This window comes from Pecten maximus, chromosome 2, assembly GCF_902652985.1.
Source record: "Pecten maximus chromosome 2, xPecMax1.1, whole genome shotgun sequence".
NCBI classification, from domain to species: domain Eukaryota; kingdom Metazoa; phylum Mollusca; class Bivalvia; order Pectinida; family Pectinidae; genus Pecten; species Pecten maximus.
This window is the reverse complement of record NC_047016.1, coordinates 26,779,910-26,807,639: the sequence shown is the minus strand read 5'-3', so window position 1 is coordinate 26,807,639 and position 27,730 is coordinate 26,779,910. Positions and strand designations below refer to the sequence as shown.

The 27,730-nt window shown below is 34.3% G+C and overlaps 1 protein-coding gene across 1 annotated transcript in view; it reads right to left on the bottom strand.

The window, feature by feature from the left end:
* Window positions 1-643: 643 nt before the first annotated feature.
* Window positions 644-27,730, bottom strand: part of LOC117321667 (mucin-2-like) — a 125,060-nt gene continuing 97,973 nt past the window's right edge. The window contains exons 36-67 of the mRNA XM_033876173.1: window positions 26,725-26,847; window positions 26,249-26,365; window positions 25,231-25,485; window positions 24,754-24,885; window positions 24,174-24,299; window positions 23,559-23,684; window positions 23,142-23,273; window positions 22,522-22,773; window positions 21,790-21,912; window positions 20,858-20,983; window positions 20,081-20,197; window positions 19,486-19,602; window positions 18,845-19,108; window positions 17,712-17,972; window positions 17,072-17,194; window positions 16,592-16,855; window positions 15,953-16,210; window positions 14,042-14,311; window positions 13,011-13,280; window positions 11,439-11,708; window positions 10,580-10,837; window positions 9,972-9,995; window positions 9,652-9,773; window positions 8,601-8,659; window positions 8,258-8,427; window positions 7,448-7,556; window positions 7,086-7,102; window positions 5,862-5,991; window positions 5,485-5,672; window positions 4,759-4,829; window positions 4,454-4,504; window positions 644-3,027 (exon numbers count right to left, since the gene is read on the bottom strand). Coding sequence (XP_033732064.1) covers window positions 3,019-3,027; window positions 4,454-4,504; window positions 4,759-4,829; window positions 5,485-5,672; window positions 5,862-5,991; window positions 7,086-7,102; window positions 7,448-7,556; window positions 8,258-8,427; window positions 8,601-8,659; window positions 9,652-9,773; window positions 9,972-9,995; window positions 10,580-10,837; window positions 11,439-11,708; window positions 13,011-13,280; window positions 14,042-14,311; window positions 15,953-16,210; window positions 16,592-16,855; window positions 17,072-17,194; window positions 17,712-17,972; window positions 18,845-19,108; window positions 19,486-19,602; window positions 20,081-20,197; window positions 20,858-20,983; window positions 21,790-21,912; window positions 22,522-22,773; window positions 23,142-23,273; window positions 23,559-23,684; window positions 24,174-24,299; window positions 24,754-24,885; window positions 25,231-25,485; window positions 26,249-26,365; window positions 26,725-26,847 — 4,934 coding nt within the window. The 3' untranslated portion in view covers window positions 644-3,018. The remainder of the gene's footprint in view (window positions 3,028-4,453; window positions 4,505-4,758; window positions 4,830-5,484; window positions 5,673-5,861; window positions 5,992-7,085; window positions 7,103-7,447; window positions 7,557-8,257; window positions 8,428-8,600; window positions 8,660-9,651; window positions 9,774-9,971; window positions 9,996-10,579; window positions 10,838-11,438; window positions 11,709-13,010; window positions 13,281-14,041; window positions 14,312-15,952; window positions 16,211-16,591; window positions 16,856-17,071; window positions 17,195-17,711; window positions 17,973-18,844; window positions 19,109-19,485; window positions 19,603-20,080; window positions 20,198-20,857; window positions 20,984-21,789; window positions 21,913-22,521; window positions 22,774-23,141; window positions 23,274-23,558; window positions 23,685-24,173; window positions 24,300-24,753; window positions 24,886-25,230; window positions 25,486-26,248; window positions 26,366-26,724; window positions 26,848-27,730) is intronic.

The following is a 27,730-nucleotide window of genomic DNA, read 5'->3' as shown; positions in this document are numbered from 1 at the left end:
GTGTGTGAGTGTGAGGGTGTGTCAGTGTGAGGGTGTGTCAGTGAGGGAGTGTGTTTTATGTAATTGTAGCTGATGTGAAGTCTATCGCACACTGGAAAGACAAAATGCCGACATTCTGAACTCAACTCCTACGAGATGACCGACGAACGCCAAACCATGGCATTAGCCGGATTTTAACCGGTATATTTACCTGAGTCCAGGATTTTAGAAATATATTACATTGATAAAAATATATATGTATATGTATATCAACTTTGATTCAGTAAACCCATTTAGGTAAATCAATTTACCTATCGACAATGCATAATCTCTGTACAAACAAAGTCATTTTCAAACCGTTTCCTATATTTCGCGATAACTGCTGTATTATGTTCCGAGAAAGCTTATCTACCTTTTAAAGAAATGAATAACGGTTAACAAGGTAGTGTAACAGAATTGGTATTTACTACCCGTAAAGGGAAACAACTCTCGTAGTAGCCTGGGCATCACAGTGGATCCCCTTTTAAGATTTTTGACACCAGAGTTATGATACATGTACAAATAGTTTATTTTATATGTATCCCAAGTTAAAGCATAAAATGAGTTGCTTCCCTTTACATAAATATTTTGCAATATCAATCTTTTTCAATATTTCTATCTTTTGTATATAATAATTAAGTACAAAACGGATATCATTTTACATAGTTCTCAAAATCTGCAAGAAATAACAAAACTAAAAAAAAAAAGTCGGGAGAACATCATACATTTTAACATTGTACATACTAGTATATCACATATTTCTATTGATTGATACATTTGTTCCAACACTGATTAGATACTCATGTCATAAAACTCCCACCTTTATTTCAACGGTAACTCACCACAAGAATATACATTAAGGAGCAAATGTACAAAAACGTATATCACAAATGTATATGATAAGGAAAACACATCAATACATATCCTCCTACTTCACACTGAGTGGTTAGATACAAGAATATTCCTCTCCGCTTCTTCATCTTTCATGAAAAGGAATGCTTTTTTGAAGGATTTTACCTTTTTTCACTTCTCTTGAAAAGAATCGTCATTGACACCTTAATATTGTGATATGTGAATGGTCAGTGACCTGTCTAGGGCAAGGAAGACTTTTTTCAAATGATTTAAGGAGAAAACTGAAAACTAAAAAGAAAAACCCCACCAAAACTGGTAGCTATACATTTATGAATATCAGAAGAATAATTTTGATTGTTCGGTCTGTGATTAAAAAATATGATAATGATGATAATAATAAAAAAAATCTTGCTAATCAACATTTAATCAATAGTATCAGAACCATGCACCCACATGGAACCAGTACCAATGTAATTGTTATAACATCACATATATAAGATATAATTCTGACATGGCAATTAATAAAATATATATTTTTTTTATTTAAAAAAACAAAAACAATCATTAGTTCCGTCACCAAAGTATACAGGTTTTATGGAAATAGTGGACAGATAACCATCAATGGGAATAGAATGATAAAAATACATTTTAATGCAAATTTCATATGTAAGATTTGATTGATTTTAAGAACCAAAACAAAAACCGAAGAAAACAAATGGATCACAGCCATATTGTTAGATAGGATTGAAAAAAAGCTACCTATGCAATGAAGTCTCCAAATAACTGATAAATTCAATGAGATAGAAAATGATTTGAAATATTTCAGATTTATAGCCTTTATACAATGACTGCGATATATAAGCACCATGCAGGGGAACATCTCTATTACAATACATCCATACACCATTTATGTTTTATGTATACACTGTCTATATTCAATGAACACAAAAATACACAACCATTCATCTTACAAAACATCTTAATTTGTGTTTCGATCAACAGTATCATCATATCATTTGATTAATATGTATACAATATAATTCTCTAAAATATTATAAAACATAAAAACTATTTAAAAATCTGTGTTTTGTACAGCTTATAAATTATGACTTTCACAATCCGTCCCATATATGTTGAATAACAATCTCATGGAAATACAGATTTGGGCATGGTTCATAGTTTATATTTACTTTATAAATGATATGGTGATATTGCAGCTGGAAGTTTTCTTACAGTACCTTATCATTATTTAATTAAAGGTATACATTGTGTACCATTATATAGTCTATAACAGACAGACCAGCACTATTCTTTACATACTACCGAGATCTGTATAATGTTTTGATTATGTGTTGTAAGATAAAGCACTACATAACATATATACATTAGTTGTTTGTCAAATCACCCTTGCCTATTATCTACCCTCTGTAGTAACAACCATAGACATATCTACCTAGTGGATTAATATGGATTATTTGTGAAATGCTGATTGTCCATGGAGCCTTTATCGGTAGATAAGGAATGACATCATGTCCTATCCATCTAGTCTACCGATGATTTTGATTAAGTGTTTGTTTTTTCAATCTAAGAATTTCTGAATGCGTTTGATAATTGATATTGTTTTATCTAAGTTAAAACTCGGAGTATTGCACGATTCGTATTGGCACACACTGACATGGGGAATCATGCGGAGACCTTACATTAACCTATAGAAATCTCATGGAGATTTATACTACACAATGACATTTTAAGTGACAACTGTACAGCAGGCGATTAACGCGTTCCATCCATGAACACAAATATGAACTTGAGCAGTTTTCTTCGTTTTAAAAAAACAGGCTCTAACTAATGTCATTATGCACTTTTCTTGTAAGAGTATACTTGATTGCATTATGTTTCTCACTAAAACTACTGTCAGTTTATCATTATGGTTAATGTTAACGTTAGGATTCAACATCCGTAAATATTTCTATTGGTTCCTGTGATGAAGCTCTTCGCCCTGTATTTTTCCCTTTTCATTATGTCGTTTTCAAGGAATAAATGTTCTGATGTCTCTGTTGAAAACATTCGACAGGATAACGAAGGCTTGGATCATTAATCACACACAGTAAAGGAGGAACATAATTGTCAGTATATCCTTCCTTTCTTTTATTTGTTCTGAAAAGAAAGAAAAAAATGGTGATGCAAATAAAGAACAGTTTCTTTAGAAACATTTTCCTTAGGATTAGTCGTTTGCCGCAAGATATAGCTGTTTACAGAATGAACAGCATTATATCATTTTATATACCCCCCCCCCCCCCCCCCCCCCCCACCCCCACGAAAAACATTCTGAGTTTAAAAGCTCTGGTACATGGTTTATCTAATTACCCAATTACCCATACGATTAAACATACGTTTACCCATGCGATTACCCATGCGATATTACCCATACGTTTATTCATTAGATTAACCATACGGTTTCCTATACGATTACTCATTAGGTTACCCATACGGTTACCTGTACGGTTACTCATTAGATTGCCCATACGGTTACATATACGGTTACTCATTAGATCACCCATACGGTTACCTATACGGTTACTCATTAGATTGCCCATACGGTTACCTATACGGTTACTCATTAGATCACCCATACGGTTACCTGTACGGTTACTCATTAGATTGCCCATACGGTTACATATACGGTTACTCATTAGATCACCAATACGGTTACCTATACGGTTACTCATTAGATCACCCATACGGTTACCTATACGGTTACTCATTAGATCACCCATACGGTTACCTATACGGTTACTCATTAGATCACTCATACGGTTACATATACGGTTACTCATTAGATTACCCATACGGTTACCAGTACGGTTACTCATTAGATCATCCATACGGTTACCTATACGGTTACTCATTAGATTACCCATACGGTTGCCAGTACGGTTACTCATTAGATCATCCATACGGTTACCTGTACGGTTACTCATTAGATCACCCATACGGTTACCTATACGGTTACTCATTAGATTACCCATACGGTTGCCTATACGGTTATTCATTAGATTACCCATACGGTTACCTGTACGGTTACTCATTAGATCACCCATACGGTTACCTATACGGTTACTCATTAGATCACCCATACGGTTACCTATACGGTTACTCATTAGATCAACCATACGGTTACCTATACGGTTACTCATTAGATTACCCATACGGTTACCAGTACGGTTACTCATTAGATCATCCATACGGTTACCTGTACGGTTACTCATTAGATCACCCATACGGTTACCTATACGGTTACTCATTAGATTACCCATACGGTTACATATACGGTTACTCATTAGATTACCCATACGGTTACCTGTACGGTTACTCATTAGATCACCCATACGGTTACCTATACGGTTACTCATTAGATCACCCATACGGTTACCTATACGGTTACTCATTAGATTACCAATTTATTGAAAGTGTGTAAGAAGAACCTCTATTGGTGAAGACACAGACTAATGGAGCACCAGTTCAACAAAACACCCTATACAGTATTGTGGTAAAGCAAAACAATATCATTTTCTCAACTTACGTCGAAAACTGGGTTGGCCCTTGGTGTTGTCGTCGGCCTTTTGATCTTGTACTGAAATACAGAATCTGATACTGTAATATGCTTTACATGTAGTGTTTTTACTATCAGAATAACCGTGTCTCCAAATGATTATTACATTTGTTGGAATGTGTTTGCTGTCAACAACTTCCGCATATTGAAATACGATGGAGAAAATTTTGTTATCAAAACATCAAAAATCATCAATAGATGTTATTAGTGCATTTACATCCGATATTATCAACTCTGAAAAAATGACACGTAACATTGACTCTGTAATGTTTTACCTGCTCTTTGGGGTCGACGTAATTGTACATGAAATCCCAGGAGAAGTTAGACATGGCACCATTATCGTACACTGGAATAGAAAAGATAGTCATTAGAAAAAATATTACTTCATATAGTGATTGGTAACCACATGCTTGTGTTTTTTTACTGGGCATTCTACAGGAAATTAATGCGTGAAATTCAGTAAAAATAAACGTACACTCTCAACAAGACATAGCTTGACAGTGAAAGGCTCTGAGGTCAATATCTTAGTTACTGAGTGTAACAGGCCTCGGAGTCCTTAATATGGTTACCTGAATCAACAGGGTCTTGGACTGAACCTGGTATGAACTACAACAGGCTTCAGAGTCCTAAATACATATTTCATTTGAAATATTCAAAAGGAAATGGACACACGTTTTTACAAATTAGAAACCTGCTTTCCGGCAAAAATGTAATAATATTTTATTATAAACAATACGATATTGTAATATTACTGATAATACAAAGTGTACCTGATTTCATTAAATTGATTACTAAAACGATTTGAATGTTTTATATATTCACAATCAAACGTACATTATTATTATCATTCTGATTCAGTACAGCAGAACCATTTAGGAGCAAATACATGATTTATTACAAAACAACTTAAATAACGACAATAAACATGAGTTGGTTTCCTTTTTGGTGATGTATCATTTTCTGGGTTAATTAGAGGATAGTATGTTACATTCTAAACTTACTGTAGTAGTCTTTGCCATTAGTGTCGAACTGTTCGCCTCGTCGACGTCTCCTTCGGCTGTCGTCGGTGTCCTCAGATTCGACCGATTCTCCGTCGCCCCAACCTGCTGGCGAGTAGTACGCCGGGCGGCCCCAGCTACCGAACTTGGGGATCACCCCGCTTCCCATAAAACCAGCTTCCTCCCTTGTCCTGTTTTACAATTAAATTAACATTTGTATGTTATGGTGTAAACATTTGTATAATACTTAAACAAAAGTATGGCGTAATCTTGGACACTTAATCATTTAAAGCAGGGTTATCCTCATCGCATGTTCTCTGCCACCTTGATCAACAATCAATTGGTAATAGTATTTCTTTTTTTGAGAACATGATCCTTACCTGTCAAGTTCTAGCTCCTGTTTATTTCCCCTGTACTTCCTACAGTAGATACACATGATCACGATCACCACTAAAGCTAGGAAAAACAGAGGTATTCCGACTCCTAGACCCACGATCAGATTGAAACCTCCTGAAAAAAAGACAGAACCGGATAATATGATTTTTGAAGGACATTTAATGGTTTTAAATCAGAAGTTGATGTCCATAGTTAAAAAATGCCTTTAAAATGCAATATCGCCGACAATGTATATACTGCGTCTCACGGAAAAAAACCCATAAATGATATATGCAGTAACGAAGTATATTTCTTCCATACTTCACAGGTGAATCTCCGTTTTGTGTAGGGAAAACATAACTATCTTTTACCGGGGTAGGGAAAAGACAGCTCACACACGATATAACGCCACTCACAATAGCGTAACGTCATAATTTTATGTTGAGTAACCACGTCGCAAATTGATAACGTCATCAATTTGGCGCTTTGATGACAGTGCTGTGAAAAGTTTTTACAATTTTCAAAGTATATCAGAAAAATAATAAAAAAAAATTGGCCTCGTGTAAGAGTTTGGCTGGCCAGCACTCGGCAAGGCTCGTGTTGACTGGCAAAACTCTTACATTCGGGTCGATATATCCCTGTCCACGGAAAAGGCTCACGTCAGATTCTATGTATTTAACACTACCAAATGAAAACAAATGATAGCAGTATCCTTAACAATGGTCACTTATCACACCGAAAGTTACGCACCAAATATAGAAGCAAAACACAAAAGACTCTTTTCCTGATGCAATTAATTAAAATCTAAATATAAATTTAGATGTTTATACATCTGACGGGTAGTTGTATTAAGTATTTTACGTTTGGGTATTGCATAAGTTATCCAACAACATATACCTGTTTTCAATCGATCATTATTATTCTTTGTCTCCATCAGGGACAAAAACTGCTTCGAAATCAGGAATTACTATAGCTATTTAGATTCATTTTGTATAATGTTTATCACCTTGAACGACATCTCGTTATTCTATTGTGGAATTTTGTACATTGATGATACTACATCACCCAGAAAAAATGTGAAAATATATATATTGCAACTAGTATACACCGATACACAGCTACTCAAGTAGCCAAGTAATGTACTCGTATTCCTTTGTAAAGTTTTCAGCTCCTTTGCATGATAGAAAAATAATAATCTCCTCAAAATGGCGTAAACGTTGGTAGCTTACCTGTATTATCAGTGGGCCTGAAAAAGAGAAAACATCCAATAAGAATGTTTTATTTCATCAAATTGCAAATAGAATGACTGATTAGAAATAATGTGTATATTGCGTAAAACCCAATTTTGACGTAGAGAGGAATAGGATACAAAACAATAAAATATAGCCTGTGTCTAAAGTTTTCAATAGATAATTACGTGGTCGGTAAAATATTACCTTGTTTTTTGTCTAATAACTTCAGTTTTGTTGATCGTGGCGTACATAATTAAACCGTTCAGTTAATAACAAAAATGATGTTGTCATGTTTAAAAGCTTGCAATGTTGGTATCTATAGTAAATTGGTTGATTGTCATCTATTCAGGATTACTTACACACACTGTGCGCTGCCGTCAATAATAAGACATTCGAAAAGACTTTCGGGACAATTTCCAATACTTCTAACCAAAGCACATCTGTCATTATTCGGCGTTAATATGGTTGCTGGAAAATGATGATATATAAATTTAATAAGGGTATTTCATTTGAAGTTAAAAACAGTAAATAAGGGCACAACATTTACGAATGAATCCACTGTTAAAACATTAACTGGAACCATATTATTATTATTATTATTTTTTTTTTGGAAAATTTTTATTTTCTTCCATAAATATGCGTACATGTAGCAATACATAATATTAGTGTATATTTAATTGCAACAATTACACTTTTGTTCTCTCTATGTTTTCATCATTGTAATCATAATCGTTCTATCTACATGTACGTAGTAATAGTTATCTTTATTTATTAACATTAGAACCATATAAGTTCTCTCTATCTATTTAACATTATAACCGTAATAGTTATCTGTATCCGTCAGTGAAACCGTGACCGTTCTCTATCTATTCATCATTGGAACCATAATATTTCTCTCTTTTTATCAACATTAGAGTCGTAATAGTTCTCTTTATTTATTCAACATTAAAACCGAAATAACTCTTTCTATTTATTCATCAGTGGAATAGTAATAGGTCTCAACATTTATTCATCATTTAAACCGCAATAACTCTCTCTTCATTCAGCATTGTAACCGTAAATATATCTTCTCTTCATCCGCGAAACCGTAATAGCTCTCTTTGTTTTCATCACTGGGGACGTAATAGTTCTCTCTATTTATTCAACATTAGATATCTTAAATGACTTACTAGGTTCCCCAGTCTTTGCAATGGTAACCCGGGAGGCCGTAGCCTGTGCGTTGGGCATTTGGACCGGGGTATTTCCGTTAGCAACATTGACAACTGTATTGGCCACACCAGCCGTAGCTGCACCGGTGTTATCTGTGGAAATCCTTTGTCCTATGACGGCGCTGCCTCGTCTGAAAGAAAGTATATATGCTTTTAGCTTTACCCAGATGAAAACCATACGAGAAGAAAAAAATATAGAAAGTCAACAAATGTGATTAATGATGATTGATTTGTAATCCATGAATCCCTCTATTTTAATGATCGAATATAACCACGACCAAATACCTACAAAAGTTGTACTTACGCAACAGAAATAACAACAACTGAACGGAAGCCGTTAATGTTCCCATATAAGGCAGTCAACTGAAAATATAAATATCATTTGTAGTCACATATCAACTCATCAACTGATTATACACATATATGGTAATACATAGTCATATATTATATAAGCAAACGCCAATTTCGTATAGTCACATATCACCTCGTATTGAAGGGTAGGCGATTAGGTGCCGTATATCGTAGTGGGCCTAGCCAGGAGTCATACAATTGTCTTCCTTCGGGATGTATGTAACTATGTGATTTACACAACGTATCATATGTACAGGGTTTTGTTGATGTAAAACGGAAATATTTGAATTTTATGGATTTTATGTTATATGTGTACGATTCGCATCCAGTGTATATATACACTGCGATTTATTGTATTCGATTCATCTAATGAACGATTTGTCATTATGAACATGTCAAATTATCGAGCCGATCATCACTGAACAATTGGAGATATTTCTGGCTAGACGACTAGGTGCCATGGATCGTGTGTTCGGGTAACGATCAGAGCACGAGTCATGATATTCTCTTCTTTTTTTTCACCTGTGTTACTATGGTATGTATTATAAATCAGCGCTTAGATTACTTATATACTATATATTTATGTCGCACATGGAACATCCCAATGGAAATTTTATATTATACAGAAGATCGCTATTTGAGTTTTCGCATATAGTAAGAGTGCCCAACCAGAGGTTTCCAGCATATAAAAAGCATCATACTAAATTGCATATACAACGCGATTGAGCTGATGCTATCGCTAACGCTATCGCTGATTAAATAAAATAAATGTATTACTGTTAGAACCATTTATAAAAAAAAGCATTATTGTTGACTGTTCAGAATGATGTTTTCTGTTTACTTTCTTAATGTTCGCTGATTTTGCTTTTCAGATGCGAATGCATTTATTTGAAATATAGAGATAGTTTTCACTGTAATGAAAACCATAGTATATTTTTGGTTAAAAAGACATCTTTTCAAAGTGAACTTTGTTTATTTTTAATTCAAACACCTGATATACTTACAGAAACTGTAACATTTTGGACGAAGTCGATGTATGATTGGTTTCCTGGGTTTGTTAGGTCAACGCTCGCTTCTATGGTGTAATTCAGTGTAAATACTATCACAAATGTGGCTACAACAGGACCTGAAACAACCATTCGTAAGTGTTACCGTATCAGTTTGATAACAGACGTAATTATTGCCAATGGAAATACAGATTTATTATCATTTTAATGTATCAAACATGTTTATCTTATTAAATATCTTGAAACTATTATGATGTCTATCATACATACATACATGTACATATTCCCATATATGTTAAATTGTAAATATAACTTACTTGGTGCAGGTGTGGTCGTCGGTTCTGAAAATATAATTATGTTGGTATTATCAGTACCATTTTAATAAGGTTATTCACTCGTTACTTTACTTGATAATATTACAACAATTTATCAATAGATTGCTCTAGCGGTCAGCACTCGCGGCATTTTGATTCTTTGTATCCTTGCTTTCTAATCTAAATTTTTCATACGTTTTTTACTTTTCAAATAGCACCTTTGCATCCATGTCAGAATATGATCCAAATAAGAATTATCCACTTCAGTTGAAATTTTACTTATATCATTTCTATCATAAACTAATATTTGCGTGTTTAACACAATGCTTTGCCATAAATTGGTACTCTTTGATAGTATATTTTTTTCTGAAAATTTATCACAAAATATTTAAAATCTAACAAGAAGATATTGTTTTCTTGACATCAGTTTTACTTACGGAATGAAGCATGACTGGTCAGTGAATGAAGAAACATTTTGGTTTAAATACTAGAATATGTTAAAAGATACGGAAACTGAACAATACTGCTTTAACCTTTCACTAACCATCGTCGACTAACATTCATCATGCCTTAAGACTTTTGTTGTTATTTTGCATAAACTTGATACTCACCCAAGCAAGTTCCTGAGCTTAATGTTCCATGCAAGCATTGACAATCGTATGATCCGTTAGTGTCGACACACCTCTGAAGTGTCGTACAGTTGTTTAGGGAAGCGTCTAAGCATTCATTGATGTTGTTATCACAATTGGTATCATTCCATCCAGTTTTACACGTACACGCACCAGTCACTCTGTCACAAGTGTCGGTGTTCGCAACAACACACAGACAGTTAGATGAACAGTTTGAGCCGTACTCAAACGCAGGGCATTCTGTTAATAAAAAAGGACAGTATATAGAGATAAATCATTATAACCGAATGCCTTCATATGAGTCTGCAATTTTTCGATATGTATATAGGGAGGGGAGTATTTTTCTAAACTGTGTAATCTATTCAGGAGAGGTGTTTGCACTCAATTTAACGGCATATTGTATATAATTCCCCTGTGCTTTTACTGTGCCCCGATAAAAAATATCGCATAGCAATATATGAAAGTCTTTGAGAATCCTTATCCGTAGCCATATGACAAACAAAAAGATGCCACGGGAATATTCAACCTTATAATTTCCCTCTTTCTTACTGTTAATTTTTAGCGGGTAAGTAGCGAACAATTTCATAAAATTATATTAAAATCGTTGTTTTCCACTTCAATAATGAATTATCCTATGCCGATACATAATATGACTACGGATGAGGTTTGACATTGTGTCAAGTTTGCAAGGTCAAACGTCAATGGAAGTGTATCTAATATTACAAAGGAAAATCTGACAGGAGTTTATTTCATTTGTTGCTTTAAAGTGAAAGTAATATAAGATATATTAACACTAGCATTCTAATATGCAAAATAATAATAGCGAATAGCACAATTTTACCTTGACAAACATATCCGTCACTTGTAAAGTAACCATTCTTACAGTCGCATATGAATGAACCGTCCGTATTTTGACAGGTGGACGAAGTTGATGAACAATTATGTTGTACTGTCGTGCTTGTGCACTCATTTACATCTGTGGTACACGTTGTGCCATTCCATCCAGCATTACACGTGCATGCGCCCGTCATGCGATCACAAGAAACTGTGTTAGTCTGGTCACATGCACAATCTGATGAACAGTTTGTACCGTGCTTGAAAGCAGGACATGCTACATTAGGGAAAACAAGCAACTCATTACGCATAAGCAAGAACAGAACACATGCAAAAAAGTAAAAAAAAATCAAAAAAAAAAAAAAAAAAAAATCATTATTTCATGCTTCATATAAAACCAATGGTAAACAGATCACAAACCTGATCAGTTTAAAAACTTATATCGACTAGGTATAGAAAAAATACTCCTTACTAAAAAGACAGTTTCCCGTTCAGAGACACATGCATGATCGAGAAATCCATAGCTTGAAAATCGAAACCTGGCGCAGGTACACGAGGTGAAATATGCGATATCATTCCTTTTTCTACGGACCCATATGGCTCACATTATGGTAGGGCATTTTAGGTCCAGATTGTATGTCCGAACAATTGCTTTTTATCACTATTTATATATGAATGTCATAGCTGTTATAACTTATCATTGGAAGTGTAAATTGCATATACTGCACTTGATTTAATTAAACGTGTCATTCATATATATATGTGTTTATAGATAGTCGCATGGCATACGCTCAAGGCTCAAGGCCGCACAATCAAACATCTTCAAAACTTCATCATTCTAACTTTAGGTCAAGGTCACGGGTGAAATATGATCAAAATGTGTCAGGGATCTCGATTTTGGAACTTAATGTGAGGGTAAAATGAAAAATAGAAGTAACAGTTTTCCAATTGCATAACGCGTTACAATATGCAAGGGTTAAAGGAAAAATAGAAGTAACTGTTTTCCAATTACATAACGCGACGCTTTGACGTTTTATGTCAAGGTGTATGTAAAACCAAAACCTAATGTCCAGCGGGGACTAACATAGATGTACCCGTCCAAACTCATCAACAATGTGTTCAGAAGTTATTGAATACCCTGTACACCAACAAGCTACTGTTACCATGGTCAATTGTGACTTAAGACTTTTGACGTTGACCGATGGTCACCAAATGTAAAACAAAGGGTACAATCTGACGGTGTAACATTGTGATGTGAAGATGAGCAATACCTTTACACATGCTTTTTTTTTTATTTGATTTAAAATCGTATCAAGTATATCACCTGATAGTTAAAATATATAGTTAATATGAACTAAATGTGTCCGGGTCTATTAGCACTATCTAGTCAATTGTTCTATTCGTAATATTAGTATCCAAAATCATAACAATAGCTTTGGTTTCATGATAATGATTTGTGTAAATAAGCGGGAAACTGTCTTTACTACTATACTGAATATTTCCAAGCTTAAATCTATTCAGGACATTCAGAATTGCGTGGACTGTAGATAATGTCGATAGGGAAGATTTTATTTTATACCTTGACAAACATATCCGTCAGTTGTATAGTAACCAGTGTTACAGTCACAGATGAATGAACCGTCAATGTTTTGACAGGTAGACGTAGTTAAAGAACAATTATGTTGTACTGGCGTGCTTGTGCACTCATTTACATCTGTGGTACACGTGTTGCCAGTCCATCCAGCATTACACGTGCATGCGCCCGTCATACGATCACACGAAACTGTGTTAGTCTGGTCACATGCGCAATCTGATGAACAGTTTGTACCATGTTTGAAAGCAGGACATGCTATAGAGAGGAAAAAGCAACTGATAATATATAAGCAAGAAAAAGAAACATGCAATTCAAAAGAAATCAAGCAACTAATGAACTACTATAATTACGCAAGAATTATCGAGCATCGTTACATATGTACGTAGCAATAGTTATCCTAAATTAAATCTATTTATTGTAATGTGATCATCTTTTTCATATTTATCTGTTTGTGTGTGAAGCGAGTTTTACTCATTAATTGGACATGCTAAAACAATTACTTTAGATGACTTTCACATTATCTCCATGGGATCAATATGTATATATTCGTATAAAGAAAAATTATATTCGTATAAGGAAAAATAAGTAAACTAGAAACACTCAAATTAGTAAAACATTAGGATTTTTATCTTATATTTTCAAACGCTCCTAAAGATTTAATTTGAACGCGCTTATTTGTATCTTATCAGAGAGTTTCACGTTTTATATTTCTCTATATATGTTCCGTTCACAGTTAATTTCAACATTCTAATATACATATAAATGATCAGAAAATCAACCATCGTTTCCCTTTACACAGAACGTATTTCATTCCAATTTTTTTCCGAGGGACATTGTCTTGTCTGTGAAATATAAAACTAAAACCGAAACGATTGCTATTGATGTCTAATTAGGTACCAGAACCGGAGAACGTTTTTTGATTACATGAAAATGGCACGAACAAAATGTCTGAACAGAAGCGTTTTATTATTTCCATAAAACAATGGAAAATACAGACAATAATTGTACAAGTTTACCTTGACAAACATATCCGTCAGTTGTATAGTAGCCATTCTTACAGTCACAAATGAATGAACCGTCCGTATTTTGACAGATAGACGTAATCGAGGAACAATTATGTTGTACTGGCGTGCTCGTGCACTCATTTACATCTGTGGTACACGTGTTGCCAGTCCATCCAGCATTACACGTGCATGCGCCCGTCAAACGATCACACGAAACTGTGTTAGTCTGGTCACATGCACAATCTGATGAACAGTTTGTACCGTGCTTGAAAGCAGGACATGCTACATTAGGGGAAACAAGCAACTAATTACACATAAGCAAGAACAGGAAACATGCAAAGAAAGTAAACAAGACACATTAAAAAAAATCAACTGATCATTTCAACTATAAATCAGATGTACTACACTTAATTTGATTAAATATGTAATAAATATAGAAAGTCACATGGCATAAGGTCAAGGCCACTCAGTCAAATTTTAAGTTTACCGTTTTGTTATATAAACACCCAACTTTGAAACTTCAACATTCTAATTCTAGGTCAAAGTCAAGGGTGAAATGTTATCAAAATTTAATAGGGATCTCGGTTTTGGTACTTTATGTCAGGGTAAAAGGAAAAAATAGAAGTAACTGTTTTCCAATCGCCTAATGCGATGCTTTAACCTTTCAAGTCAAGGTGTATGTAAAAACAAAAGCTCTTGTCCAGCAGGGGCTCAAATAGATAGACATAACCCACTGACTTCATCAATAAGTAAACTTGTTCAGAAGTTCATGGAATATCTTGAACATCAACATGTTACTGTTACGATGGTCACTTGTGACTTAAAACTTTAACGTTGACGGATGATCAACTAAATGTAAAAAAAAGAGTAAAACTTATTTATAAGAAATGTAATTTTTCAGTCTCGAATTGTCGGAATTGTTTAGTTGGGGATCATAAGTAATAGTTGATGAGAGGGTTTGTATATGCATTGTTTCCAAACTCCTATCTAAGATTTAAACAAAAAAATATATCTACTATAGAACAGCATCATCAGAAGCAAGAATAAGTCTCTGAAGATAATTTTTGAATTAAATGAAAATTAATATCCAGAATAAAAATGAATAAATAAAACAATTATGAACAAATGAATGAGTGCAGTATGGCTACTGAGCCGTCTTGTATGAGGACATTCTTGTATATGTTTGTGATTTTTTCAAAAACTAAATTTATTGAAATAAAACCCCGAAATTACCCTATATGTTAATTTAATTCACCACAATTCCTATATCTCAGTGTAAGTTCATTCTAATCTTGAGAGAAATTAAAATTCAGTGGATCTCAGGACTTGCTCTCTGGCATAGCAAACAGGATCACAGTCAAGGTTATATTAATTAGCAAACAAGGTTTCAGCGTAAGCTCCCTAGTAGAGCAAATAAGGAATCGATGTCAGCTCTATTGTATAGCAAACAATATATCAGTATAAGCTCTATTGTAAAGCAAGCAAGGTTTTAGTGAAAGCTCTAAAAATAGCAAGCAAGTTGTCTTTCTAAACTACATAACAAATAAGTGCGGTCTCTCGAAATCAAACCTGATAATATATATAGCTACAGAATCTAAAGCGAAAGAGAATAAAGCAGGGGATAAGTTGAAAGAGTTCATTAAAGTATGTCTCGGTCCATATGTTAGGCTTATTACCGTATGTTTTGTGTACCTAAATATATTATTAGAATAATGATCCAATATCAAAGAACACTAAGTTTGGAATGTGAAAGTAGGACACAAAAGGTTTTTGAAGAAATTGGTCCGTAATATTACATAGCAATATCGAAAGCAAAATGCATTCCTTAATGGACACATTGATTATGCGATAGAGATGGCAAGCAAATACTCTAGACACTCTATATTAGTCAAACAATTCCTGTCGGCATTTCAACAGCCTTACCGTTACAGGTCAAACCATCTCCGAAGTAGCCCGTTTTGCATGTACACATGTAGGAACCATCAGTGTTCTGACAGTCAGCTTCAGCGATACATAGATTTGTATCATTGGCGCATTCATTGATGTCAGTTGTACACCGAGTGCCGTTCCATCCTGTACTACAGTTACACACACCAGATACAGCATCACAATCGATTGCATTCGTGGTGTTACAGTCACAGCTATTCTCACAGCCAACGCCGAACATAAATCCACTACAAGCTACAAAACAATCACTTATCATTAATTCCAAATATCTTAGTAAAGAATGGTCTCTTAAGAAACCACTCAAAACAGTGAGTTCATTTTGATTACAGAAACCCGGCCCTTAAGATATATTATTGATCTCTTGCATCTCATATATACATGTTAATTATCTTGTATGACTCCGTGTTAATTATAGATAATTATAGATAATGAATTTATTATTTAATTGTAACAAGTTTTTTCCATTAATCAAAATCATCTCTGTTAATAACACCGTTAAAATTGAATACATGCCTAGCTAGTCTTTTCCTTCCTGGTATATTCATAATTAGCAACTCTACGGCATATCCCAAATTAACAAAAGGAAATTAGCACAAGCACGCCTGTCAATCTTACCAGTACAGGTTAGGCCATCTCCGCTATATCCAGCTTTGCACTTGCACGTGAAGGATCCATCGGTGTTAAGACAATCGGCTTCCGACGCACAGTTATGTGGATACGTTGTGCTATTACATTCGTTTATGTCAACTGTACAATCCGCTCCAGTCCATGCTGTAGTACAGTTACATGCACCGGTAACTGTGTCACAGCCAAACGAGTTAGTTTGATTACAGGTACAGCTGTCACCACACTGCGCTCCATAGTTGAAATCAGAGCAAGCTGTTGAAAAATATAAAAAAAACGTAAGCAAAAATGGGTTTTCGTTTTCAAAGTTAAAGTGACCATTTTTTCAAAATAAGAAGAGCAAACTCAATTTTTGATTTAGTCTGTTTTCGTTATTTGTGTGTTTTCTCGTCACATTTTGTTTTGAGCAGATCATTGAATTACAGAAGCAGTTCAAACGCCTGATCATTGACAAGATATGATGAACCTTACCGGTGCACGTTGATCCATCTCCAGAGTAACCAGTCTTACATGTACAGTTGAAACTTCCATCGGTGTCTACACAGTCTGCTGTTGCTATACAATTATCTTCACCTCTGTCGCATTCGTGTATATCTGAGATATAAATATAAACACACACACATATATATACCATATCATATCATATATATGATATTGCCTAAAAATCAGCCTTTCACCAATGTCAAAAATACATTAAATAATAATATTTTTTTTAAGATATGTAAGCCTCTATTTAACATACAACGTAACTTATTTTATAAAGGGTAAAACAATGATATTAATAATCATAAAAACCCACACAAAAAATGAAAACAAAAACAAAAGATAAGTTTAGTACATCTTTACCTTTTATCCTATGCAGCAACCTATTCATTTGTTAATAATACAGTCGCATGTTTAACAAAGTTTATCTTTAGTTCCAAGGTATTTTTTTAAACAAAAACATTTTCACTGTTTTAGTGAAGTCACTAGTTTCACGTTTTAGTAAAGTCAAAACAACAATGTTATTTATTATTATTATCCAGTTATTGAGAAACAAGCAATTTCATAATTAGACCAACAATCACTCACTGGAGTCCCGTACAATGTAATCATATTCCAGTTGACTTACTTTGACATGCGCCACTGCTATCCTTGGCATAACCGTTATTGCAAACACACGTGTAGGACCCCGCTGTGTCTGTGCAGTTTGCATTGTCACCACAGATAGTTGGGTCCACTGAGCATTCGTTGATGTCCTGATCACATTTGGATCCTTCCCAGCCAGGTTGACATGTGCATGTTCCGTTGACGTGATTACATGATATGGTGTTCGCAAACTCACATGTGCACGGACTTTGACAGTTGGTTCCAAATGACTGACTAGTACAAACTGTAATTTGGAAAAGGTTATTTGTTTTACCAACACGTTAAATCGTTAACAAATACAGTGTTTGGCATTTAGTAAGTCCACAATTATCTTTTTATCATTTGTTTCGCTTGTGAGTTTGCCACAAATAGTAGGGGAAGGGGTTGGGTGTGTGTGAAAATCGAAACTAAAACTAAAATAAAATACAGTCACAGAAACATGAAAATGATTCCTAACACTCTAGAAGAGTGCATTTAGTTCTGACACAGATAGAAAAAAAAATAGATGTGAAAAATAGCATACATTCTTAGACAGCGTCTAAAACAACCATGTAGAGTATAACTACAAACGTACGTTTAAATCATATTAAGATATTACTTGTGATATTCTGTACTACAATCACAGCTTCATTTTCTAATGTACACATTTACTCCAAAATGTTTTCTATCTCAAGGACCCTTTAAAGCTACACACCCAGTTGTATATTCAAGAAAACCAACACATAGTGGCCATGGTACTCTAGAGAGTTTAAAAAATTAAATCATACAGATTTGGTAAGTTTGTATGTGAATTGACGTTTGCATATCAGAACAAATATCTTATCCGGATCGCAATCGTGATGTTTTGGTGACTTTACTCAGGCAATATTCTGTCAGGTGACGAGTATGTACTGTAGTAAAAGTCATTGAGCAAGCAAAACAATCCGGATAAGATAATATAAAGAATAAATGGTAATATTTTCTCCTTTTATAAACTAACATATCGTCAGAGGAATAATGTAAATATATGATATGAACAGTAAAAATGTAATCGGACTTCATCTAAAACATAATGAAAAAAACTTATTAGTATGTGCAATGTACTTTAACATGTTTTAGACGCCCTTTGATACATACCAAGACAAGTGTCTGACGCGTCCAGGACGTAACCAGCTTGACAATTGCACACATAACTTCCATTTGTGTCTTGGCAGTCGGAGAAAGTAGGACAGATTGTTGTGTCTGTGCATTCGTTAATGTTTGAACTGCAGTTTGAGCCTTCCCAGCCACTGTTGCACGTGCACGAACCATTGACCTTGTTACAGCTTTGGGTGTTGCCATCAGTTGTAATGCATTCACACTGTTGTGCACAGTTAGTGCCATATGTTCCTTCGGTACATTCTAAGAAAAAAAACACGTATCGTGAGAAATACCATAAGGGTCCTTGATTTCCGGGTTAAGTTCCTTGCAGACAGAAAAACGAGTTTGTTTATGCTAAGCATTTTTGTTTATGTGTTTAATAATATATATAGTCCATTATATTGGCCATTAACAAAGCATCAATTACAACCGAATTTCTATATTTGGTTAAAATTAAAATCAAACACGAAGAATAATGTTATAACATGAAATGAAATTTTTGATGGGATAAGTCATTATATGACAGCATGATTTGCCTCGTGCCGCAAAATCCTGACAAGTTACACGACAAGTTACACACAGGCACGTTCTAAATTGTTTGAGTATTTGGATTAAATAGAAGAAAACTCGGAGTTTACCTGTGCATGACACAGCGTCAGTCTCGAGTTTGTAACCATTGTTACAAGAGCAGGTGTAGCCAGGTGTTTCGTCAACACAAATCTGATCACACGGGTTTTGAATACATTCGTCAATATCTGAAAGGAAACCAAATGTGTTCATCTCTACAACCTAAAACTTTCTTTTGTTAATTTGATAATTGCTTATATGTAATAATTAATCTTCCTTTTGATAATTGTTTTATCACTAATTGATAAAGATGTTGATCTTTTTAATAGTCGCGATCACAGATTTAACTTACATAAGAAAGTATTGCTGTTATCAAGACGATAGACTTTTAGCATGTTGAAGAGATGTTACTTGTAATCCCAAATATTATAATTTATTTTCGAAAAGGAAATGACGATCAATCCACCTGTACACAAAACAAACCGATTATATATCATTCCAAATACTATATCTGTATTTCAAATTTGCATAAGATCATAATTTGTTTTATGATATAACATATTTACGATATCCGCAAACAATGGACATGTATATCTTGTATCTTTGAAAACGTTTAATATTTGCATAAAAGTGATAAGATATATTTTAGATAAAGCCAGGACTTACTTGTACAGTTGAATCCATCTTGTAGTTCGTAGCCACTTTCACAGGAGCAGACATCAGTAAAATTAACTACGGCACATATTTGAGTACACGTTGCGTTTGCAGTACAATTTTCTCTGGCTGTAACAACATGACATATTTTATCCGATAAACTTCTAAATCTATGATACGTCATATCATTTATTATTCAGTATCTTAATACTGTAGAGAGTAGAGATCGTGATAATTGATGCATGTATCTATGAACGTAAAATTATGTGTAGAATTCGTTCGGTACTTTGGTATATTCTGCTTATGCAGATACACGCTTCTTTAATAGTTGAACATTATCTTGTCGTAAGTATGATTTACAATTTAGTAGTATATCAATTCATAGCGTAAATGGATAAGCATGATCTCATTTATGATAAAAAATGATATATTTCATAATTGACAACAAATACGACCTTTAGGTATTATTTTACAATGCATTTTACATGTATTTAAAACAGGTAATGGGGGTAATTACATGTATTTAAAACAGGTAATGGGGTAATTACATGTATTTAAAACAGGTAATGGGGAAATATCTTTCCAACTATATACACGGTTGTTCTCATTTATATTTTAAACAGCTATAATATAGCATGATACAATTTTGTTATTAATAGAAACACACGCTTCCCTTTATCGATTAGAATATATTTGGTATGTACATTTTCGGGTAAATTTCCTGCGTTCGGACATAGGAACAACATTATTGCAATATAATTGCTTATTTCAGCTAGTGTTTATACTCACGAGTACAAGTTTGCCTGTTGATAGGATCGAGGTTGTAGCCAGCTTCACAGCCACATATGTAGCTGCCTATGGTATTGAGACAACTTTGATCACATTCCGACTTCCCAGTATTACATTCATTGATGTCTGAGGAAAAATGAGGGCAACACATTTCATAGATTGTCTTTGGAATGCCTTCTATTCGCTAGTGCCTTCAAAAGACTGCTGGCAATTATCTCCCTGGCAGGTAACGATAATCATAGTAATATTATCACGAATGTATGTGAAATGATACTTCTACCGTGTTGAAAGGATAAAGATATTTTTATGGACATTTTAACAAAGGAGGGAATATATATGCCCCACACAATTTCCAAGCCCGCCACCTTACCAACTGAGCCCCATCCAACTCACAACACTGTATACTAAGATTATCAGAACACCAATTTCTTTCAATATCATTTTACATATTAGTCCCATAGTGAATTTCATATATATATATTTAGGCAATAACATCATTGACTAGCCGTAGAAAGGCACATTGCAATGCAGTTTAATATTCCTGTGTGGGCATTCAATGTATCTGTTATTAATATATATTTACCCTTGCGTTGTATTGTCACTAGATGAAGCATATGAAGTCAAATGTTATTAATTTTCGATAACTACGCACGGTGATTACGCATGCGCATTGATATCTCTTTACGCACTTGTCAAATCATAATTGCACGGTGTTAAATTATGAATATATGCAATACGATCAAAGAAATTTATATTAAGGACAACTTTTCAATTACGATGCAAACTATAACGGGTTTCATTTGAAGACGGAACTAACGGTGATAATGTTTGTTGGGTAAAATGACTAGAACAGAAACAATTGCATACGACAGCGGAAGGAACCTGTTTGGTACGAATCGCCGGAAAAGCACAGTAAGCATTGATATATATACCTTCACAGCTTTTGCCATCAGGTTGGAGTATGAAGCCAGGATTACAGCTACATACGTAGCTTCCTTGTGTATCATCACACAACTGAGAACAACCGCTAGTACCTGCTGTACACTCATCGATATCTGAAAATAATATTTAGATTTTGTTTTGTTTATAAAAGCAGTGACTACAGGGGCTCACATTGATATATAGCACTCCTCAATGATGAAATAAACTTGTTCAGAGCTGTCATGAGAGGTATGTTATAAACAGGTGTTTAGTTTTTGATGGTCAAGTATGGTATTTGACATTTAACCCTCATAGATGACAACAAAAATATATCTAGGTGTAGCCGCTGACCGTGTGATGTTACAGTTTTAATATAAGATGAATATGTCGATGGGTTCATGAGATATCATGTGCACATATTTTGTATATTAAAACTGGTCAGATGCAACCTTTTGCATTTTATCCTGGCGGTGAAAACCAAAATCTAACCAGGTATGGAACTTGGAGGTGTGAAGTTATGGTTTGGATAAATGTATTCAAAGATTCATGCGATATATTTTACACATTCGTTCACATAGACTAAGTGATTACTATATACTCCCTTAAATAGGCTGGGTGTATGACAACACTGCATGATAAATTTTAACCAATTTTGACTACATTGACTAGAAGCCATTATCTAACTATACAGTTATGTACAATTTATAAACAATTAGATGAAACATTGACATCAGCTTATTTACTTTGACAAGTCCCCGTAGTGTTGACAAATCCAGTTTTGCACTGACAGCGATATGAACCAGGAGAGTTTATACAGTCTATATTGTCGCCAACACAGGGCGTTTCTGTGATACATTCGTTGACGTCGCCATCACACTTGTCGCCAACCCAGCCTTTCTTGCACTTGCATCCGTCAGTCTTGTCACACGTTTCTACACCAAGGCCACAGTCACAATTGTTGGAGCAACCAGGCCCCCAATGGAACTCATCGCACTCTGAAATTGATCAGTAGAAACAAAAATGCATACCGATTGTTTTTGCTGATGATTACAGAACGGAGTTTGGACTTTGAAATTATATTATTTTTTTCATTTTCATATCTAATGTAGTAGAATTCTTCTTATACACTGTAATTATATCTTAATAATATGCAAATAACAAGGTGAATACCAACACCAATAATGACGATAAAAATGTCCCAAAGATATCACTTTTTCTTTATTCTTATTCATGACGCTGGTGGCTGTTGATAGCAGATTATATTATCAATAACTTTAAAACCAATAAGTAAATGTTACTTTGCTCAAATATTATTTTGCATTCATTTCGAAGGGCGTTCATCAACTATATTTCAAGAATTCACCTGTACATGTTCGTAGATCGTTCGATAACTCAAAACCGTCATCGCACGAGCATGTAAAACCCGGGACAGTGTTTTGGCATCTTTCCTTCACAGAACACAGGTTCAATGTGGAATTGCTACACTCATCAATGTCTGAAAGGAAAAACGAGACGCTGAACTCGTAGCATTGATTATATAATTTGTACATCTAAAATGTCAAAGGTTAGTTTATACATATATATGGTTGTATATATAAATACAGGCAAAGTACTAATCGTTTCAGGATTGCAGTTTAATTGGTAAAACAAAAGATGAGAAGACGTAAGTCTTATGACAGTTATATATTACTACAGGTACAATAGTACCTGTAGGCTAGGCTATTTCGCTTGAGACGTAAGAAGCACATTGAAGCACACAAATATATAAGTATGTTTTTACCGTTGCATGTTTTTCCATCAGGAGCCAGCTCACTTCCACTTTCACAGTAACACACAGCCTGTTGATTGATCACCTCACATGCATAGGAACAGTTTACACTCGTAAAGCTCGCACACGGGTCGAGCTCTTGTACATGAAACAAGAAAGGCGCATTTTAATACTCCATATTGCGTTTATGTGAAATGTATCATATGTGTGATAATTATCTACTTACAATGTATCTATTCCGACAAATGACTGATCATAGAAAGATTTATATCTGTCCAATAGTCGTGAGGTTCCGAAATCTATCTCATATATAGTACTGTATAATGTCTCTATAACCGTACTTTAGTATCTTAATAAGAACTGCACTGCTAATCATATTGTCGTTAACTCCATAGCTGTGTAGGAAACTGTATTTTGTTTAGGACTGGACGTTTATTTCCTCATTAAATCACCAATATCCTACACATTGGTTTGCCACAAGCGAAGCAAATTACATTGTACACAGTTTTTTCTAATATATGACAACATAATATGTATACTTTTCTTTTTTTTAAATACAGCAAAACTAATACAACAACTACAATATTGTTAACATTTAAGATTCAATAAATATTCAAATGCTATTACGTTTTACACATGTTCTCCGGTCATCAGCCAATATAAATCCTGTTTTACAAATGCAATTGTAGCTGCCCTCCTGATTGACACAGTCTTGGGAACAAGCGTCGGCGAGGCTTTCACACTCGTTGATGTCTGAAACAATATAAGTTAAAAAGTAAAATGTAATAACTGCCGTTAACGAATAGCATAGATAGATCTCATTAATACAGACATACAGAAAAGTGTAAAACTGGATCAACTGTCGTTAATAAAGACATGCAGAAAAGTGTAAAACGGGATCAACTCTCATTAATACAGACATACAGAAAAGTGTAAAATGTGATCAACTCTCATTAATACAGACATACACAAAAGTGTAAAATGTGATCAACTCTCATTAATACAGACATACACAAAAGTGTAAAATGTGATCAACTCTCATTAATACAGACATACACAAAAGTGTAAAATGTGATCAACTCTCATTAATACAGACATACACAAAAGTGTAAAACGGGATCAACTCTCATTAACACATAGCAGTACAGAAACGTGTGAAATATGTCAACTATCACTAATACTGTAACTCTACGGCTTGAATCGTTACCTAAACAAGTAAATGCTGTTCCCTGCTTGTATCCTGATTTACATGCACACGTATATCCACCAGATGTTTCCACGCATGTCGAAGTCGTGGTGGAGCAATTATTCAATTGCACTTCAGCACACTCCAGGATATCTAGACGAAAATGATATAATATCATTTAGTCACTGAGAGATACACCAATTGATTTACAACTACAACAGGCAAAAATATCACAACAGCGATAAAACAAAATTATAGATTTACATGAAGACCCCGAAAAAAGAGAATAAGACCAGGTATTGCTGAAGGCCAAGCGTCGTCCGTTTCATCAACAACACCGCCATGCAAATCTAGGAAAAATCCAAGTTGCTATACATTCTCAAAATGAGATCTTGTTAAGAAAATATGAGCTTTGCTTGACTTCCATTAGGTTTTTGACAATGTGCTTACCAATACAGGTGTTTTTAAAACCAAATCGGCAGTAACATTTGTACTTACCAACGCACGTATTATTTTCGACTTTGAAGCCATCTCGGCAGTAACATTCGTAGGTTCCTGGGAAATTTCTACAAAGCTTCTCAGTTCCACAGATACCTGGAGTCACTATGCACTCATTGATATCTGTGCCACATGTTGCACCCTCATATCCAGTTCGACACACACAGCCCGAGGTTGGATTACAGTCCACAGAACCCTTTACGTCACAATTACATTGATTGGCACAATTAGGGCCCCAGGTTTGGGATGGGCATGCTGGAAAAACAAAACAAGAAACAGTTAGTTAAAATTGCCAAATGATGAAAAGTGAATATACTAATGCGAGTATGTTTTGTTATACATCATACATGTGTTATTTTCGTTATCAATTGTTACGTAATATATATGATATTAGAGATGCTTCACTCATATGAAATTTTATTAGTCGTATTGTTTCTTAGCGAGCCTTTCCGAGTAAATACTGGAAGTTCGAAACACGTTTTAAAGTCAAATTTGGATAACAAAATGAAACGGAGGCAGGAGTTTGTTACACCATTTTATTCTATGACATCATTTTATTGTCCCTATTATGACGGCACAATCGCTGCAGCGTATATCTCGTTTGTGCAATAAGCAAAAAAATATCACATGAACAAATTCACTGGATAGCAGGGCAATTATGTAAAATATCTTTATAGTTTTGAAATAATACTAATCTGCTTGATGTGAAAACAGTACTGATCTAAAATACATATTACGCTATTTTATCAAGACAAATTCACTTTTTTTCCATCAAAATAATTTACATAATATTATTTCGTTCTAATTAGACTTTCTGATAAACATTAAACATGTTTTGTTCAGTTTTGCAATCATGGACATATGGTCTTTATGGTCAGGGTAATATAATCACAATTTAGCAACACGTTTAATCAAATTTGATGTGTTGAATGCTGTTTGTATGAGTCATTATGATTAGATTCAAAGGTTAGAAAAACTTGGCCTTGTGTGGCGTTAAATCGTATGAGTGAATACTTACCGTTGCAACTGACTTGGTCCGCGGCCAATGAGTAACCATCGTAGCATGAACATTCGTAGCTGCCAATGGAATTGGAACAGTTGTGGCCACAAATATTCCCCTGGCATTCATCAATGTCTGAAATGGTTGTATGTAGATACAGTATAAAATGTTCGTGATATTTAACGACCGGGGTCGATATATGAAAACCTTAATGGTATTTTACGGTCAGATTGGTCTGGGTACAGTATAATCTATGACCCCCTTCGATTCATATATCATGAAAGTTTTTTAGGAATACATGGTCCACTTTGGAGCAAATTTATTGTGTTTAACGGTTTTCCATAATCCATATACTGTCTGTTTAAGAAATGATACGTAGGAAAATGCCTTTACCCAACCGTGTTCAATTTATATCCTTTTCAATAATGAGAAAAGAGAGATAATCAGATATGAATCAATCAAAGTTGGTAAACCTAATAAACAAATGATCTCACCTTCACATTTCTCTTGATCCGCCTTAAGTTTGTATCCGCCTTGACAAATACATTCAACTGACCCTGAACTGTTAAAGCAGGCATATTCACATGTCTTATTAGCTAATTGACACACATCAAGTACTGAAACGAAGTAAAACGTGAGCGTCAATTAACATTACCTGTGTTAACCTTCTCTATTTCGATAAATAAATATTTCAAAGTCACAAATGTACACATTATATTGATTATTACATTAGTTTAACGAAAAAAAAGCCTGCATAGGTCTGTAGCATACAAAGCACCGACCGGTACCTTTGTGGTAAACAAAACAGACTGAATAACTTAATGCTAGCAAAATCCTCTATTTAGTATACAAAACGGATAACTTTGTATTACAGCTAGTTTGCATACCTTTGTTGTTAATTGACAAAAAAAGTGTAATCTAGTACTCTAAAAAGCGTCATGTATATTTCGGTAGTATACAAATCAGCATGTATACTCTGGTAATAAACAAAACAGTATTATGCAGAATTTCCTGATTATTACATTTGCCCCGTGGCATTGGACTCGCCGACAAGTGAAGACCGCTTGATACCAAGCAGAACATATTTCCCAATAGGTCTTGTGATAAATAGTTTTTCATATAGATTTCTATCAATTCATTGCTTTGAAGAAAATAACTTGTTTAAAAGCTTTTTATTATTTGTTATAAATTCAGTCATTCAAAAATTATCAGTTTTGCATATCAATTTCGCTACAGGTCATATCCTTTCGTCCCCAAAAACCTCGATACAACTTTAACTTAAAAATAAAATAAATAGAAATTATTAGCTTGACTTAAAGAAATACAATATAAAGAAACCGATGGTTGTACATTGTATGTAACCTCTATGTGTACCATTGCAATATAATTAAATGTCCAGTGTTTGTACGCAGAATGCGGCTTTCTGATTGATTGAGATTTTTTTTCATACCTTAATGAAAAAATTCCGAAAATGGCGCGATATATGTGACGTCACAATAC